This window comes from Oryctolagus cuniculus, chromosome 3 (genome assembly GCF_051225735.1).
Source record: "Oryctolagus cuniculus isolate XC-2025 breed Fujian yellow rabbit chromosome 3, ASM5122573v1, whole genome shotgun sequence".
In the NCBI taxonomy this organism is placed as follows: Eukaryota; Metazoa; Chordata; class Mammalia; order Lagomorpha; family Leporidae; genus Oryctolagus; species Oryctolagus cuniculus.
In genome coordinates, this window is record NC_142869.1 from 164,177,146 (window position 1) to 164,190,819 (window position 13,674).

At 46.0% G+C, this 13,674-nt stretch overlaps 1 protein-coding gene across 2 annotated transcripts in view; it reads left to right on the forward strand.

Moving 5' to 3' along the window:
- SND1 (staphylococcal nuclease and tudor domain containing 1) overlaps positions 1–13,674 on the forward strand; it is a 407,933-nt gene that overhangs the window by 232,628 nt on the left and 161,631 nt on the right. For both annotated transcript variants that reach the window (XM_002712078.6, XM_089328543.1), the window contains exon 14: positions 10,670–10,742. In XM_002712078.6, the coding sequence (XP_002712124.1) occupies positions 10,670–10,742 (73 nt within the window). The remainder of the gene's footprint in view (positions 1–10,669; positions 10,743–13,674) is intronic.

A 13,674-nucleotide genomic window follows, 5' to 3' on the forward strand; every position in this document is an offset into this window, starting at 1 on the left:
GAAATTAGCCACTTCTCCAAGCCCGGTAGGCATTGTCCCGAAGCAGTACGGTCCTCATAAAGAAGTGGGAGAAATGGCCCACGTGCACTGTGAGTGGGTTATCATTTGGAGTGGTGTTGTCAGCCCGCCCCAGGGTGGTGGCCTAGTGCCATCTTTTAGTTGTTACCTCCCAGCGAGGGAAAGTTAAGAGCCAAGAAAGAGCAGAACGACCTGCTAGATAGCAGTGGTCATTTTGTGGTCATTAAAAGCTATTTTCAGTACACAGGGTACCCTTTTTTGAACTTAGTGATGTCAAGCTCTTTTGCAGCCCACCTATCTTATGACCCTTTGTGTTCATTTGAAGCACTCCATTTCCCACCCGGCATCCTCCCCAGGTTCCCTTAGCACTCCATCTTGCTTCTCTTAGGCCACAGCGAGTCAAAGCACTTTCTCCATGCAGTGCCTGCCCCTTATCCTGCCTGCCTATTGAATATCGTCTGCATTTAGGGTTGTTTTCCCCTAGATAGATTAGCTATATCTTTTCCAGTTGAACTCTGCTTTGTGATTTTATGCCCCTGTCGATGCAGTTTCTCTACCTCCCAGCTTAGTGTCCTCTGCAGATCTCATTAGCGAGTTGTTTACTCCTTTCCTGGGCCCTGAATAGAACCCCTATACAAGGATGGCTTTGGTGTTGACCCCAGGTCTCTTGCTGCATGGACTGTCACTTAACTGTCTTTTGTTTGTCATCCTTCAGCCACTTTTTAATCTTCAGTGATTGTGTGCTGAACCTAGCCAATTTGAATTAATTTCCCAAGTACATTGCTTGAGGTACTGTATCTAATGCTTTGGCAAAGGCCAAATTAATAACATCTGCTGTATTCATAGCAGTCATTCATTCTGAAAGTCTTTAGGTAAATAATAGGTGGGCAAAGCTAGCATTGCAAGGCCGTCATTGTCATCAGTGTCTCCCCACAAGAGTGTTGCACCTGCAGATTTCTTTGACCCTGACCGTGGGTACCGGTTTTCTTCTACAGGTATCGCTAGAGGAATCAGCAGTGGTGCAGAGTGCTCTTCCATTGACTTTGCTTTCCAGTGGGCTGCTTGGCCATTAATCCTTTTAGAGAAACATTGTAAGCTTTGGGGAAAGGGCAGCCTGTTAACCAGTCTGACTTCTCGGGTCAGCACAGCTGCCTGCCTAGGAGTTGATGAGCTTTCCTAGGGCTTTGCAAATGCCGCTTCCTCCGAGAGAGGCTAGGACCTGCCAACCTTTCTCACCTCGCTGGTGGGCGCTCGGGGAGTACTGCCTTCGGGGCTCATGGGAGTTCAGGTGAGAATCGGGAGAAAAGAACAGCAGCTCTCCGCTTGCCTGGTGCTTTGGCGCGTACTCGCCTGCCTGCTGGAAACGAGCTGCCCCGCCTGCACGGCGGCGTTCAGTTTGTGGCCCCTGGAAGGTCCCTTCCTTCAGCTGTCTGTCTGCTTTACGGAGATTCTCACTGTGTCTTAAACACATGGCCCATCTAGAGAAAGCCACATCTCTCGTTTAAGGGGTGAATAGACCTCTGAGTCCCCAAAGGGGGCCTTCCTTTCCGGCTCAGGTGTCTGTCACCATTGCCTCCTCCCCCATTACCTTGTGTCCCAGCAAGATAAGGCTTTGGCGGTTTCTCCCATACCTGCAGCCTTGTTTTCTATGGGCCCCATTTATAGCCTTGGTTTTGTGTGAGGCTTCTGAGAGCTCCAGGCTGTGTGTCCTCTGTATTTTTTAAAGAAAGGACTTAACTTGCAGCTGACCCATGGTATCACGTGACAGCCCCGAACTTGCCTGCCTCTCCCCACCACCGCCCCGCATCTTTAGATGTGTGGTATGGGCCTCATTATTTTTTTTCTGAATGATCCTGATGTTCATCGTCGGTACTGACTTTCCAACGTTTCTGATGCTTTTTCATTCACATTTCATGTGCACGCCCCATGTGGGTGAGTCTTCATCGACCCCTTTAGGGAATGGCCCTGAGGCCCCTCCTGTGTTCTCACGTGCTATTAAAATGGCTCAGACTCTAACCCCTGTATTTGATACAGCACATCTACTATGATTCTGTAGAGGCCAGAATGGGACCTTCGTCCTCATGCCACAAGTCTTGCACCAGAGTTGTGTTGGGAGCATGTTCTGTGCACTGAAGATGAGCTGTGGTGACTGGAGTCAGAGCAGAGCCTGACTGTGTTTGCTTAGCGTGTGCAGACATGTGGGTGGTGGGGTGGGGTGGGGTGGAGTGGGGCGACTCATATCTGTGCATTCTCCTAAAGCCACCAGGAGTTTTATTTTAAAATGGAATATTTAGAATTTTTCCAGAAACTGTTAGAATCGTCTACATGTTGCTGGAAAACATAGACATTTTCTTAGTTCAGAAGTTGGGGCTTTATTCCTGTGAGGCACCTTTTTAATTCCAAGATTTTGTGATCTCAAGATGTATATATTCAGAAAAGAAATTGATGCCCCAGCTTGACGGTGGGATACCAATTGTATTGAACAATCTAGTGTCTGAGCAGATTCAAATGAATTTAGATTCATTCTGGACATGCGTAATGAGGTTAGGGTTATCTCCGGGGAGGAGGAATGGGCAGGCTGTCTCTTATCTTTTCATGTGTATTCTGATTCTTGCCTGGCACGGTGCAGATTCAGAAAACTGTGGCCTTGTCATCTGTCTTGAGAGGCAGACAGGGACCTGCCTCCATGTCAGCTTTGCCTGGGGACCCTCTCTTCCCAGTCCCCTCACGGACTCCTTTACCCCATTGAACCAACGTTGTCTTTAAAAAGTAAGAAGCTTTGCTCTTGCCCTGAGTGTTACAGCTCCGGGCTTCAAACCCCTTAACCGCCAGCAGTCTCTTGCCTTTTTTCAGTGCGATTGGCAATGCCCTCTGATTGTAGCCTTTTCTCTGCTTGAACTTTTGCAGCATAGACTTTGATCAATGGCTATAAACGCTTGTTGGTAACTTTCCTTCCTAACCAAGGTTCTTCCTAAGAAGGATACAGTTTTAGTTGAGTATATTTCTTGGTGAGGCAGTTACTGGGGCCACAGTGAGCTTAGCCATTTCCACGTGTTTTTAGTAGTGACATTTAAATGTATTTTGTGGTTTCAGAAGTACTTTGAATGCCTCTGAGAAGCAGGTGCTCTTGGTTTTTTAGTTCGGTCTTAGCTAGAGCAGCTCCACTTTTTATCTTGACTTATAGGGAAGTTTTCTGGACAGTGATTTTTGCCTTAAGCCAACCTCTCCCCCACCCCTCCCTTTTTTTGTTCTGATAGATTCCTGTGAATCTGAACCTTCGGTTTTAGTGTCATGAACAAAATGGGAAGTCTTACTTGCCAGCACTTCCTGTTGCTAATTGAAAGGGTACAACTTTAAGTCTAGTTTGACACAGTTCTGATTTGTTACATGTCTTGATAAGTGGCGTGTCTCATTTCTGTACCAATCCGTTAAGAAAATGGGTTGAATTTGAGTATGTTTTGAAATTTCAAACCCGACGCACCATATTCCAGAGTATAGATTAGATGAGTTAATCCGATCTCCAAGAAAGCAGATCTTTCTTCCGTCAGGAACAGTCATTCAAAGGGGGTTTTTCTTGCACCTGATGGCTTTGTATTCATTTCGTCTCTGGATTCTCATTTTCCTGTTTCCCGGATCCAAAGCATTGAGGATAATGATGGTGAACAAAAAAGTTAATAGACTCAACCCATTACAAAGCATGAAGTCTCAAGAGGAACAGACGTTAAATAATTTCAATAGTGTCTCTGGGTATTGCTATTTTCTTCTCTTTCGCACCTGTTTTCTTAGGCCTTCCTCTATTCTCTCTTTATTAATAATACTGCTGCCTTACATCCTTTTTTTTATTTCATCTCTGATTTCTATTAAATTTTCCCATGAGAGTCTCTCCCTGGAATTCCTCTTTGCTGTTCAGCCTCTGTTCTTTTCCTCTCAGTAGTTTAATAGTACAGCTTTAAATAAACGAAGATTTTTCACTTTCAATCTAATGGCCTCAACAAGCCAAAATTGTAGTGTTAAAAACAGAGCTCTTACCTGAAGCATTGCTCTTTCCTTGCTCATTTAGTCGTAGATTCCTGCAACTCCCCGGGTGTTTCAGGACTCAAGCACCATAGGAAGCAGAGCTAGGTGGATCATCTGCCTCCCTTCTTACCCGGCTGCATTATATCATGCCAGTACGGGTTGGAAACCACCCCAGAGGCAGGAGACTGGCCTTTCTCTTCAATGATCCTCATGGCTTTTTTTTTTTTTTTTTTTTTTTTTTTTAATACCCACTGCGTTTTTGGGCTTTCAATTAGGTGTCCGAGTCATGGATTTCTTACTGGATTTAGCACGTGGCATGATATGGGGATGGGGGTGTTTGCTGGTGGAAAGTTGGATAGACCAGCTATTGCAAGTGCATGTGATAACAAGCAAATGCATCCGAAGAGCTGGGGTGGGGAAATGATTTGACGATACAGCTGCATGTGGGGAAATTTAGCTTTTCCCTTTCTTCAGAAAAGATGATGCACTCAACATCCAAATAGCAGTAATCAATTTGCATTTAAGGCGGCACAAATGGCCACTTCTGGCAAGATGCATAATGCCTCCGTTTCAAATCATTTTCTCCTTCAGGATATTACGAGGATGTTCGCTCCCTTCTTCCTACCCAACTCTTCCCTGCCCACCCCAGTTGCTTCTGCTGTAACTCCCGTTGCAAGGCCGTTCTTGATGACCAGAGTGAGGGGTCTAGGGAGGAACATATCAGCTCTGTCTGCTGTCCAGTGTACCAGACTGGGGGTAGTTTTGCAGGTCATGGTCAGTTGATGACCTGGTAGTGAGAAATGTTTCTTCTCTGATCTTTTCTGTAGTCATTAGTATGTATTCAATGTATTCCTTCAAGTTGAATTGTTCCGGACTAACCTTTCTAGATAATTTGGTCATGCTTCCCACCCCCATGGCCCCATGTCATCTCTGACCACTTATCTGTCCATTCTCTGCCCTGTCACTGTTGTCTTGCTCCTTCCAAACAATTCCAAAAATACTTGCTACATTTGAACAGTACCATACAGAGTATACAATTTCAGCCCTCCATAAAGTCATAACAAGAGGGTGATAACACTTGACCCTTGGCTTTCTTGAATGTTTTATAACTTGACTCCCTGTACCAGAGACTCTGGGACCTGCAGCATCCTTGTCACTTGGAAGCTTGTGAAATGCGAATTCTCAGCGAACCCCACACCCAATAAATTTCTTTTTGAAGATGTCAGATTAGTCCTTTCATCTTCATTGGAATTGGAATGTTGGTGGTTTGAAGTTACAGAGAACACGGTATGCAGTAGGCAAGCTTTGGGTTTTTCATCTCCTAGTCTATTCCTCTTGACTCCTGCCTCTCCCCGCCTCCCACTCTTCATTCGTGGCTCTCTGATTTGATTCCTTCTGAGTAGCCTCCACTAGCTCTTGGCTAATTTAATGTAAAATCATCTAGAGTGTTGTACCGCTTGCCTGATTTGGCTCCTTTGCCATGTCCGGTGACCGTGTATGTTGGAGAGCCAGCTCTGTTTGTGTAAGGTATATCCCCATCCTAGTTTTGCTGTAATCCTTTGGAAATCTCTTAGGAGGATGATAATTTGAATAATTAATCACATAAATCAATTCACAGGATTTTATAGCTGCCTGTGAAGGGGAAAGCTGCTTCATAGTGTTCTTGCATTTGCAGGATACTTTGCATCTAGATTTCTTTCTTTTTTCAGATTTGTCTATTTATTTGAAAGGCAGAGTTACAGAGAGGGAGGGAAAGAGAGAGAGGCAAATCTTTGTGATCTGCTGGTTTACTCCCCAAATGACTCCAATAGCAGGACTGGACCAGGCCAAAGCCAGGAACCAGGAACTCCATCTGGGTCTCCCGCATGGCTGTCAGGGTTCCTAGCATTTGGGCCGTCTTTGGCAGATGGGCAGGGAGCTGGTTCAGAAAGCATCGGAAGCAAAGTGGCCAGGACTTGAACTGGCACTCACATGGGATGCTGGCTTCACATGCAGTGGTATAACCCGCTGTGCCACATGCCAGCCCCACGTCTAAATTTCTTGTTAACTCCCCTAAGAGCTTTATGGTAAGCTGCCTCCTATACCCCTACTCTCAGTACCGTCTCCATCCCTCTCACTTTGGGTCCAGAAATCGAGAAGGGTTACTTCTGTTCCTCTTGCTTTTACACCAAGTTAAGAGAAACATACCTTTTGGGTATCACAGTGAATTTTTTCTATTCCAAAAAATATCACTTTTTGATGTTTTTTAAAGTCTGAGTAAATGAAGCTCACATTGGAAAACCTTTTATCAAACCATATGCCAAATAACTGGTTTTTCTGTCAGCCAAAAGACATTTTTTTTTTAGAACTGATTTGTTCATGATACACTAGCGCGCGCGCGCGCGCCCCCCCCCCCCCCCCCCATTTTTATATATTTATTTTTGGAGAGACAAGGAGCTTCCATCTGCTAGTTCACTCCCCAAATGCCTGCAATTCCTAGGTTGGGCCAGGTCTCCTACCTGGGTAGCAGGAACCCAGTTACTTGAGCCGTGATGATGACCTCCCAAGTTGGCCTCGCAATTGGCGAATCAGGGACTCAGAGGTGGACACTGAACCCTAGGTGTGCTCATGTGGGACTTGGGTTTGTTAATCAGTGCCTGCTCCTAGAAGGTTTTATTGTGAAGTCATGTTGCAATGCTGTTCAATGTTGAATCAAAGTGTTGTACAGTATCCAAGGGGTTGAGTGAGCTATCTTACTTCTTCAGGTTAAATCGGTGAGGTTCTAGCCCAAAAGGTTTACAAAAGGGCCCAGGTGAGCATTTTAAGGAAGAAAGAAAATGATGTCTGTAGGGAATACAATGAAAGCTGGACTGTGGGGCACCTTGACCCCAGTTACCAGGTCAGCATTATAAAATGAAAATCACGGAGGAAGAGACACATGCGGGGACTGTCTGTGGAGGAGGAGTATTACGAATGAAAAGTATGCTGTGCCTTCTTTGAAGTGGTGTGAAGATTGTGTCCTCTGTGCTGGCCCTGAAGGGGCTGGTACCGCAGTGCTGAGACTTGTGTCTCAGAGAAGTTTGGCTGCCTGAGTGTGGGTCCCAAGACCTCAGAGCAAGCTCTGGCCCTGAGCTGAGATTTTAATCCTGCTCTGCTAAGGCCTTGGGATGATTTGCTGCAAGGAAGTCCTTATCTGTCTGAGCCAACTTTTTATTTTCTAGAACTGGGGTGGAGAACCTTTTATCTGCCCAGGAATATTTGCATTTGGATATTTATATTGTCATTGGCAGGCCATACCAAATTATCAACTTAAAAATCTGCTGTGGCCACAGGACATGATTTCATGCCTGGGCATTCCCCACCCTGTTCCAGAAGAAAGACAGCAGCACTTAGTACACATGAACTTGAACCTTGGTGTTTAAAGTTGTTTTCCAGGGGCATAAGTGGAGGCCATCTCCACACTGTCGCCTCCAGCAGCCCTGGGCCTCTAGAAAGCTGTGTTCATGCCCCTGTGCGTCTGTGGGGACACATCCTGACTTCCTGGTTAATGATGGTTTTGTCCATTGTGGACGCTGAAGCTGTTTGCTGTCTGTCCTGCTGTGCCTTGGTGATGCTCTGAAAGGAGCAGGCGTGTCCAGCCCCACTGCCTCGTCTTCCTGCCCCACTGCCTTGTGAGGAAGTGGCAATTAAGCAGGACAAACAGAAGTGTACAAGTTGGCAGCTTTATTCCCTGCTTAAGAAAGGGGATATAGAGGTGTGTTTGGGCTCCGCAGAGGAGGCAGTGTGGGAAGGGCTAGAGTGACTGCCCCACGGAGCAGGTCTGTGGAAGCAATCCATGCAGAGCCTCCCCACCCGTGTTGTAGGCACAGAGCTCCACAAAGCTTTCCCGGCGAAAGGGTGGGGCAGTGCAGCACACAGCTGGGTCTCCGCCGTGTGTTTCCCACGTGTGTTTTTCCTGGGCCGTCACGTTGTGTCCTCATGGTCCAGGAGCAGAGACCTATACCCTCTTACGTAGTGAGCTGTGGCAAGACTGCTGCTCGTGGCCTTTCTCCTTTCCTCTCTGAGGGGCATCCTCCTGCTGTGGCATCAACCTTGTGCCTGGTGGCCACAGATTTTCTGGAGATGGGTCACCTGGTCGTGTGTGCAGCAGAACGGGTCAAGAAGTGAAGCAAGCTGGGCAGAAGGGAGGAGGAACAGCTGAGACAGACCCCTGGGCTCCCTGCCACATGTGTACCCGCGTGGTAGCCTCCCCTGGTGGCCTGCTTAACTCCAGGGCTTCCTAGGTGGGCGTTATTGGAACTTAACGGCGGACTACCTATTCTTCACTTGCCATTTTGCTTCCCTCTTTTAAGAATCAACAAAATAAGAACTGTTTCTCAGTTTATATGTGATGGTACAATGCTACTTTCATGCTGCCTTTTGAATGTGCCAGAAATTGATCTAATTTAACAACCCATAAGTTAAAGTGTGAAAAAAATTAAGTCTTTGAAGAAGGTTTTTCCAAAAGGCATGTCTGAATATAAGTTTCTGATAATATGCTTTTTAGGAACCAGGTAGAGCATAAATAAGTTGTTTCTGTTTTTGTTTTGTTTTGTTTTGTTTTGTTTTCCTTTCTTAAGGTTGACTTCAGTTTGAAGAATTCTGTTGATGTAAATGTTACATGTACACTGTTCTTGGCATTTGTCAGCCTTGGATGTCATCCCTCTACCTGCCTTGGTCGCATGGGCAGCATTGATTATTACAGCCTGGCTTTCAGCTTGTGGCACAGAACTGCCGGCAAGAAAGCAGAATCTGTTTAACACCTCGCCACCTTGCCTGGAGGACCTTTGCTCTCAGGGTGCAGGCCCTGCCCTCTCCCCGCGGTGTGTGAGAGGTTCTCGAGCCCTGACAAAGGCCGAGCGTTCAGCAGTGCTGTGACACGAACCTGTCTGTGTAGAGGACAGATCCATTTATTTTGATTGTCCTTGGTGTTGGAGCATAAGGCTGTAGGCATTCTGTGCCCCCCAGGGGCCTCGCCTGGAAGGAGCTGCAGTCAGGGTGGAAGTGAGTTTGCCGGGCTTCCCAGAGGCGTTGGTCTGGCGGCAGCGTCAAAATCCGCCAAGCCTATGGATGGCAGAAGAGACTGCGGAAACAGCCCTGGAGGTGGAGGACTTGGATCATTTCTTAGTTTCTGGCTTTTGTTTTCCTCTACTGATAGTGTGCAAATTGCAACCTACCTGGGCACACCTGGGGTTATCAGCACTCCACAGTGACCGGAAAAGGGACCCCTGGCTGATTAATCACTGTACTAAATTGTAAAGGGAAGTATTCTGACCTATTTGTGGTTTCTAAAGCTCAAGCTCTTTTTTTTTTAAAGATATTTATTTATTTTTTTGAAAGGCAGAGAGAGAAGGGCCAGCACTGTGGTGCAGCGGGTTAAAAACCTGGCCTGAAGCACCAGTATCCCATATGGACGCCGGTTCCAGTCCCGGCTGCTCCTCTTCCGATCCAGCTCTCTGCTGTGGCCTGGGAAAGCAGTAGAAGATGGCCCAAGTCCTTGTGCCCCTGCACCCATGTGGGAGACCCAGAAGAAGCTCCTGGCCCCTGGCTTCGGACTGGCGCAGCTCCAGCCATTGCAACCATCTGGAGAGTGAACCAGAGGATGGAAGACCTCTTTCTCTGTCTCTACGTATCTCTGTAACTCTGTCTTTCAAATAAATAAATAAATCTTTGTGAGAGAGATGGAGGAATGGATGGAGGGAGGGAGGGAGGGAGGGAGGGAGGGGTCTTTCATCCGATGGTTCACTCCCCAAATGGCTGTGACGCTGGGCTGCTCCGAAGTCAGGAGCTTCTTCCAGTTCTCCCAGTTGAGTACAGGGGCGCAGGCACTTGGGCCATCTTCTAGTGCTTTCGCAAGCCATAGCAGAGAGCTGGATCGAAAGTTGGAGCAGCCGGGAACTTGATAGAAATTCTGGATCACACACAGTGCTGCTGAGGTTTCTGTCTCTGAAACTACCACTCAAAGGATTAGGATATGGGAGATCCTGAAGCAAATCAACCTGTGGTCAAATGTGTGCCAGTGTCTCAGCGTCTCCTGTTAAATCCCCTGTTATTACAACCTGAGACTGATTGAAAATGAGGCTTAATGTCAGTTATGTGGCATTTGTGGTTTTTTTTTCCCCTACTGTTAAATGACTTTTCTATACAATATTGCTTCATTCAGTGCAACTTATCTTTTTACCTGGGAGGAACTTATTTCCATTAGAATTGGAACACTAGCTACATATTTTGCATTTAAAATGCTTCATGTGATTAAAGACTGAAAGAAACATTATTACTTCTGTTACTTAAAGAGTGTGCTCTTCCAACTGATTCTTCTTTTGTGCCTGGTAGAATGCCTTTAATTTGGAAACAAGTAAGGAAGCTCTCTGATTACCAGGTACACTGGCAGCCAGAACTGGTACCTGGGCTTAGGAGAAGAGCAGCCCCATTTTCTCGCCACCACCAAGTCCTCTTGGATGGACTGGCTACTCAGCAGCAGACAATGTGGCTTGTGTGGTGCTCAATCACCAACAGTGTTGCCTCCCCACCCCCACTCCACCCTCATTTTCCCCACCTTCCTACCTCTTTTCATTGTGAGTTTATTTTAAGTGGTGTCTTTCCTCTTGCTTTACAGAGCTATTAAGAATGGCAAAGGATTACACAGCAAGAAGGAAGTGCCTATCCACCGTGTTGCAGACATATCTGGGGTGAGTAGTGTGGCTCAGACTCCACGAACTGGTCTGCTTGCTTATTCTCTGAAGGAGGCTATCACATGGATTTTCCATAGCTCACTGCTTTTGAAGCACTTAATGGGAATTTTTCTATGGCATTCTCCTAATGCATCTATAGGGTCCTGTTTTGTGTTTGGGAAAAACAGAATACAAAAGCTCATTGTTTTTTATCTGAACTATCTCTGTGTTGCTTTTCCACTTTTAATTATTATGAGCTTATAATATTTCTTTACAGTTGTGTGCAGTAAAATTACCCGTTTTTAAATCTCTGTTCAGTTTTTGCAGTGATTGGGAAGTCATAGTGGTGGAAGCTATTAGACCTTTCCAAAAGGTGTAAGATTTCCAAAAGAGTTGTTTTTCTTCTGCTTACCTGCGGTTGGTAGAGAATTGTGGAATGTGGGAACATATTTTGAGATAACAGATAATACAGAACGATCGATGATGCGGATATTTTTGAGCTCTTAAAAGGCTCCGTCTAAAAGATGTTTACATTTTTTTAGGCCAAATAGATCTCTTTATTTGTTGGATGAGTCTATTCATTTATCCGCACATGTTAATGAGTACTTACTCTGTAGCAGGAACTGTTCGATGCGTTGAGAATGTAACAGTAAAAAAACTGGTGAAGCCCCTCCCTTCAGGTGGGAGGAAGAGACAAGTGCAATGTCAGGCAGCACCAGCTTCCGTGAGAAGCCCAGCTAGAGGCTGGATTTTGGTCAGGCAGCCAGGGGATGCACCCTACTGAGACCCACTCTGTCTTATTTCAGCTGCCATTGTCACTGATGGTTAAGGAGGGTCTCAGGAGTTTAGCAGGACCACAGAACCCTCTGGACAATGGAGGAGGAAGGTTTGGTAAATCGTGGACACTCAGGGAATTTGGCTGTCTGAAGATGGTGCTGGTACAGACAAGCTTCCAGAGCTCCGCCCATCCTGCAACATGATGGATTGGAGTGCATTATCTTCCAGTGGTGGTGTGTTTCCAGGACTGGCTGAGTCTTTTTCGGTTGTGTCTGGTGATTGCTTGTTACCAATGTGTCTGGCCAGCTCACCCTTGCCTAGCTGTAGTGGTGCCCTGTTCATTTTAAGCAATGGGACTCTGGTGAGCTTTTCTTTCTCTTTAGCCAGTCAGTACAGATTATAAGTTAAACAGTGTTACTTTTATCACATTAATTGGACTCCAGTCAAGAAGCTGCAGCCTCCGTGATATGTATTCTTCATAGCTTAGAATCCTGAGTAGTCCCGAAACCTATTGTTCGTGGTCTTTGAGCCCCAGGTGACTATGGTGTGTCTGCTAAGGCTCATTGTTAACTTACCTAGAGCCATGCCCTTTGGGCTATTTTCTCTGTGGCTTACCCTGCTGAGTTTTTCTTTGCATATATGCTATTTCTATACATATGTGCTTATGGCATTCTAAATAATATTTTCCTTAATATTCTCTTGGTAATTATGTTGAGGTGATCACAGCATAGTTTTTCACTGTTCACCTGCAGGGGAGAAAGTTATTAATACTACTGTTGGTAAACACATCAGAAGCTCCACTACATATGCACCTCCCAGGGCTTATGTGAGGCCCACTGTCTCCCAGAAGCTGAATTAGACCTTGGGGATAGGTGTTCTCATTTAGCCGTTCAAGTTCACGTTCTTTGAATTAGAGATACCCCTTCAGGGGTGCGTGCTGAACCCGTACCAACTTGCACGTGGTGTCCTAAAATTCATTATTGACAAACCTGTGAATTGTATGCTGTCCCCTCTCTTGGTAATTTCCATTCTTCCTTATTTCTTGGATTTTGCTGTGAATATCAGAAGGTCATGTGAAAATGTGTATTTTTTTTCTTGTTCTGATCCTACCAGCTATCCCCTTAAACTGTAGCTATGTTTTCGTACCTATCTTTATTCTCTTCTCTGTTTGCATACTGGGGAATTGCTTTACTCTGAAGTTATCTAAAAATAAGTACCAGTAAAATTTCGCTCAGTTTCTGCATAAGAAGAAAACTTAAAAAGTGGAAGACTGATGTCAGATACGACCTTGTCTGCCTCAATCACAAATTGTTCAGCTAACATTGGAATTTTGTATGTGTGTGTGTGTGTGTGTGTGTCCTCCGTAATTGAGGAGGTTTGTCTCTTTCCCCTTCTCACCTTCCCTTCTCCCTATTGTGGAGTTAAGAGAGAGAGGGAGGGATGGAGGGAGTGTGTGTTTTGGGTGCCCTTGTGCCATTTAAGTGAAATGTATTGATTTTGTATCGTCTGAAGAATGCTGGTGATTTAGCTGTCTGCTGCATAGGTAGGTGTGTGGGGTCAGACAGGCAAATAGCACAAGGCTTACCGGAAGATAAACATGTGTCTGTTACACAGCCTTTACTGCAGGGGGTGTGGGAGTGGGTGTATGTGCGGGTACACACACACACACACACACACACGTGCACAAGATTTATTTATTTATTTGAAAGTCAGAGCTACAGAGAGAGAAGAAGAAACAGAGAAAGAAAGATCTTCTGTCTTCTGGCTCACTCCCCAGACAGCCTCAATGGTCAGGGCTAAGCCAGGCTGAAGCCAGGAGCTTCATCTGGGTCTGCTACCTGGGTGGCAGGGACCAAATACTTGGGCCGTCTTCCACTGCTCTTCCCAGGTCAATAGCGGTAATTTGGATCCAAAGCCAGGAGTCAGGAGCTTCTTCCAGGTCTCCCCCGTGGGTGCAAGGGCCCAGGCACTTGGGCCATCTTTCACTGCTTTCCCAGGCCATTAGCAGGGAGTTGGACCAGAAGACAGCAGCCCAGGAATCTAACTGGTGCTCATATGGAATGTTGGCACTCCAGGCAGAGGTTTAACCTACCATGACAAAGCGCCAGCCCCTACCCCTCCGTTTTCATTCAGTTTCAACTTTCCCACCTTACCCCCAGTGCCTTCAAAGAAA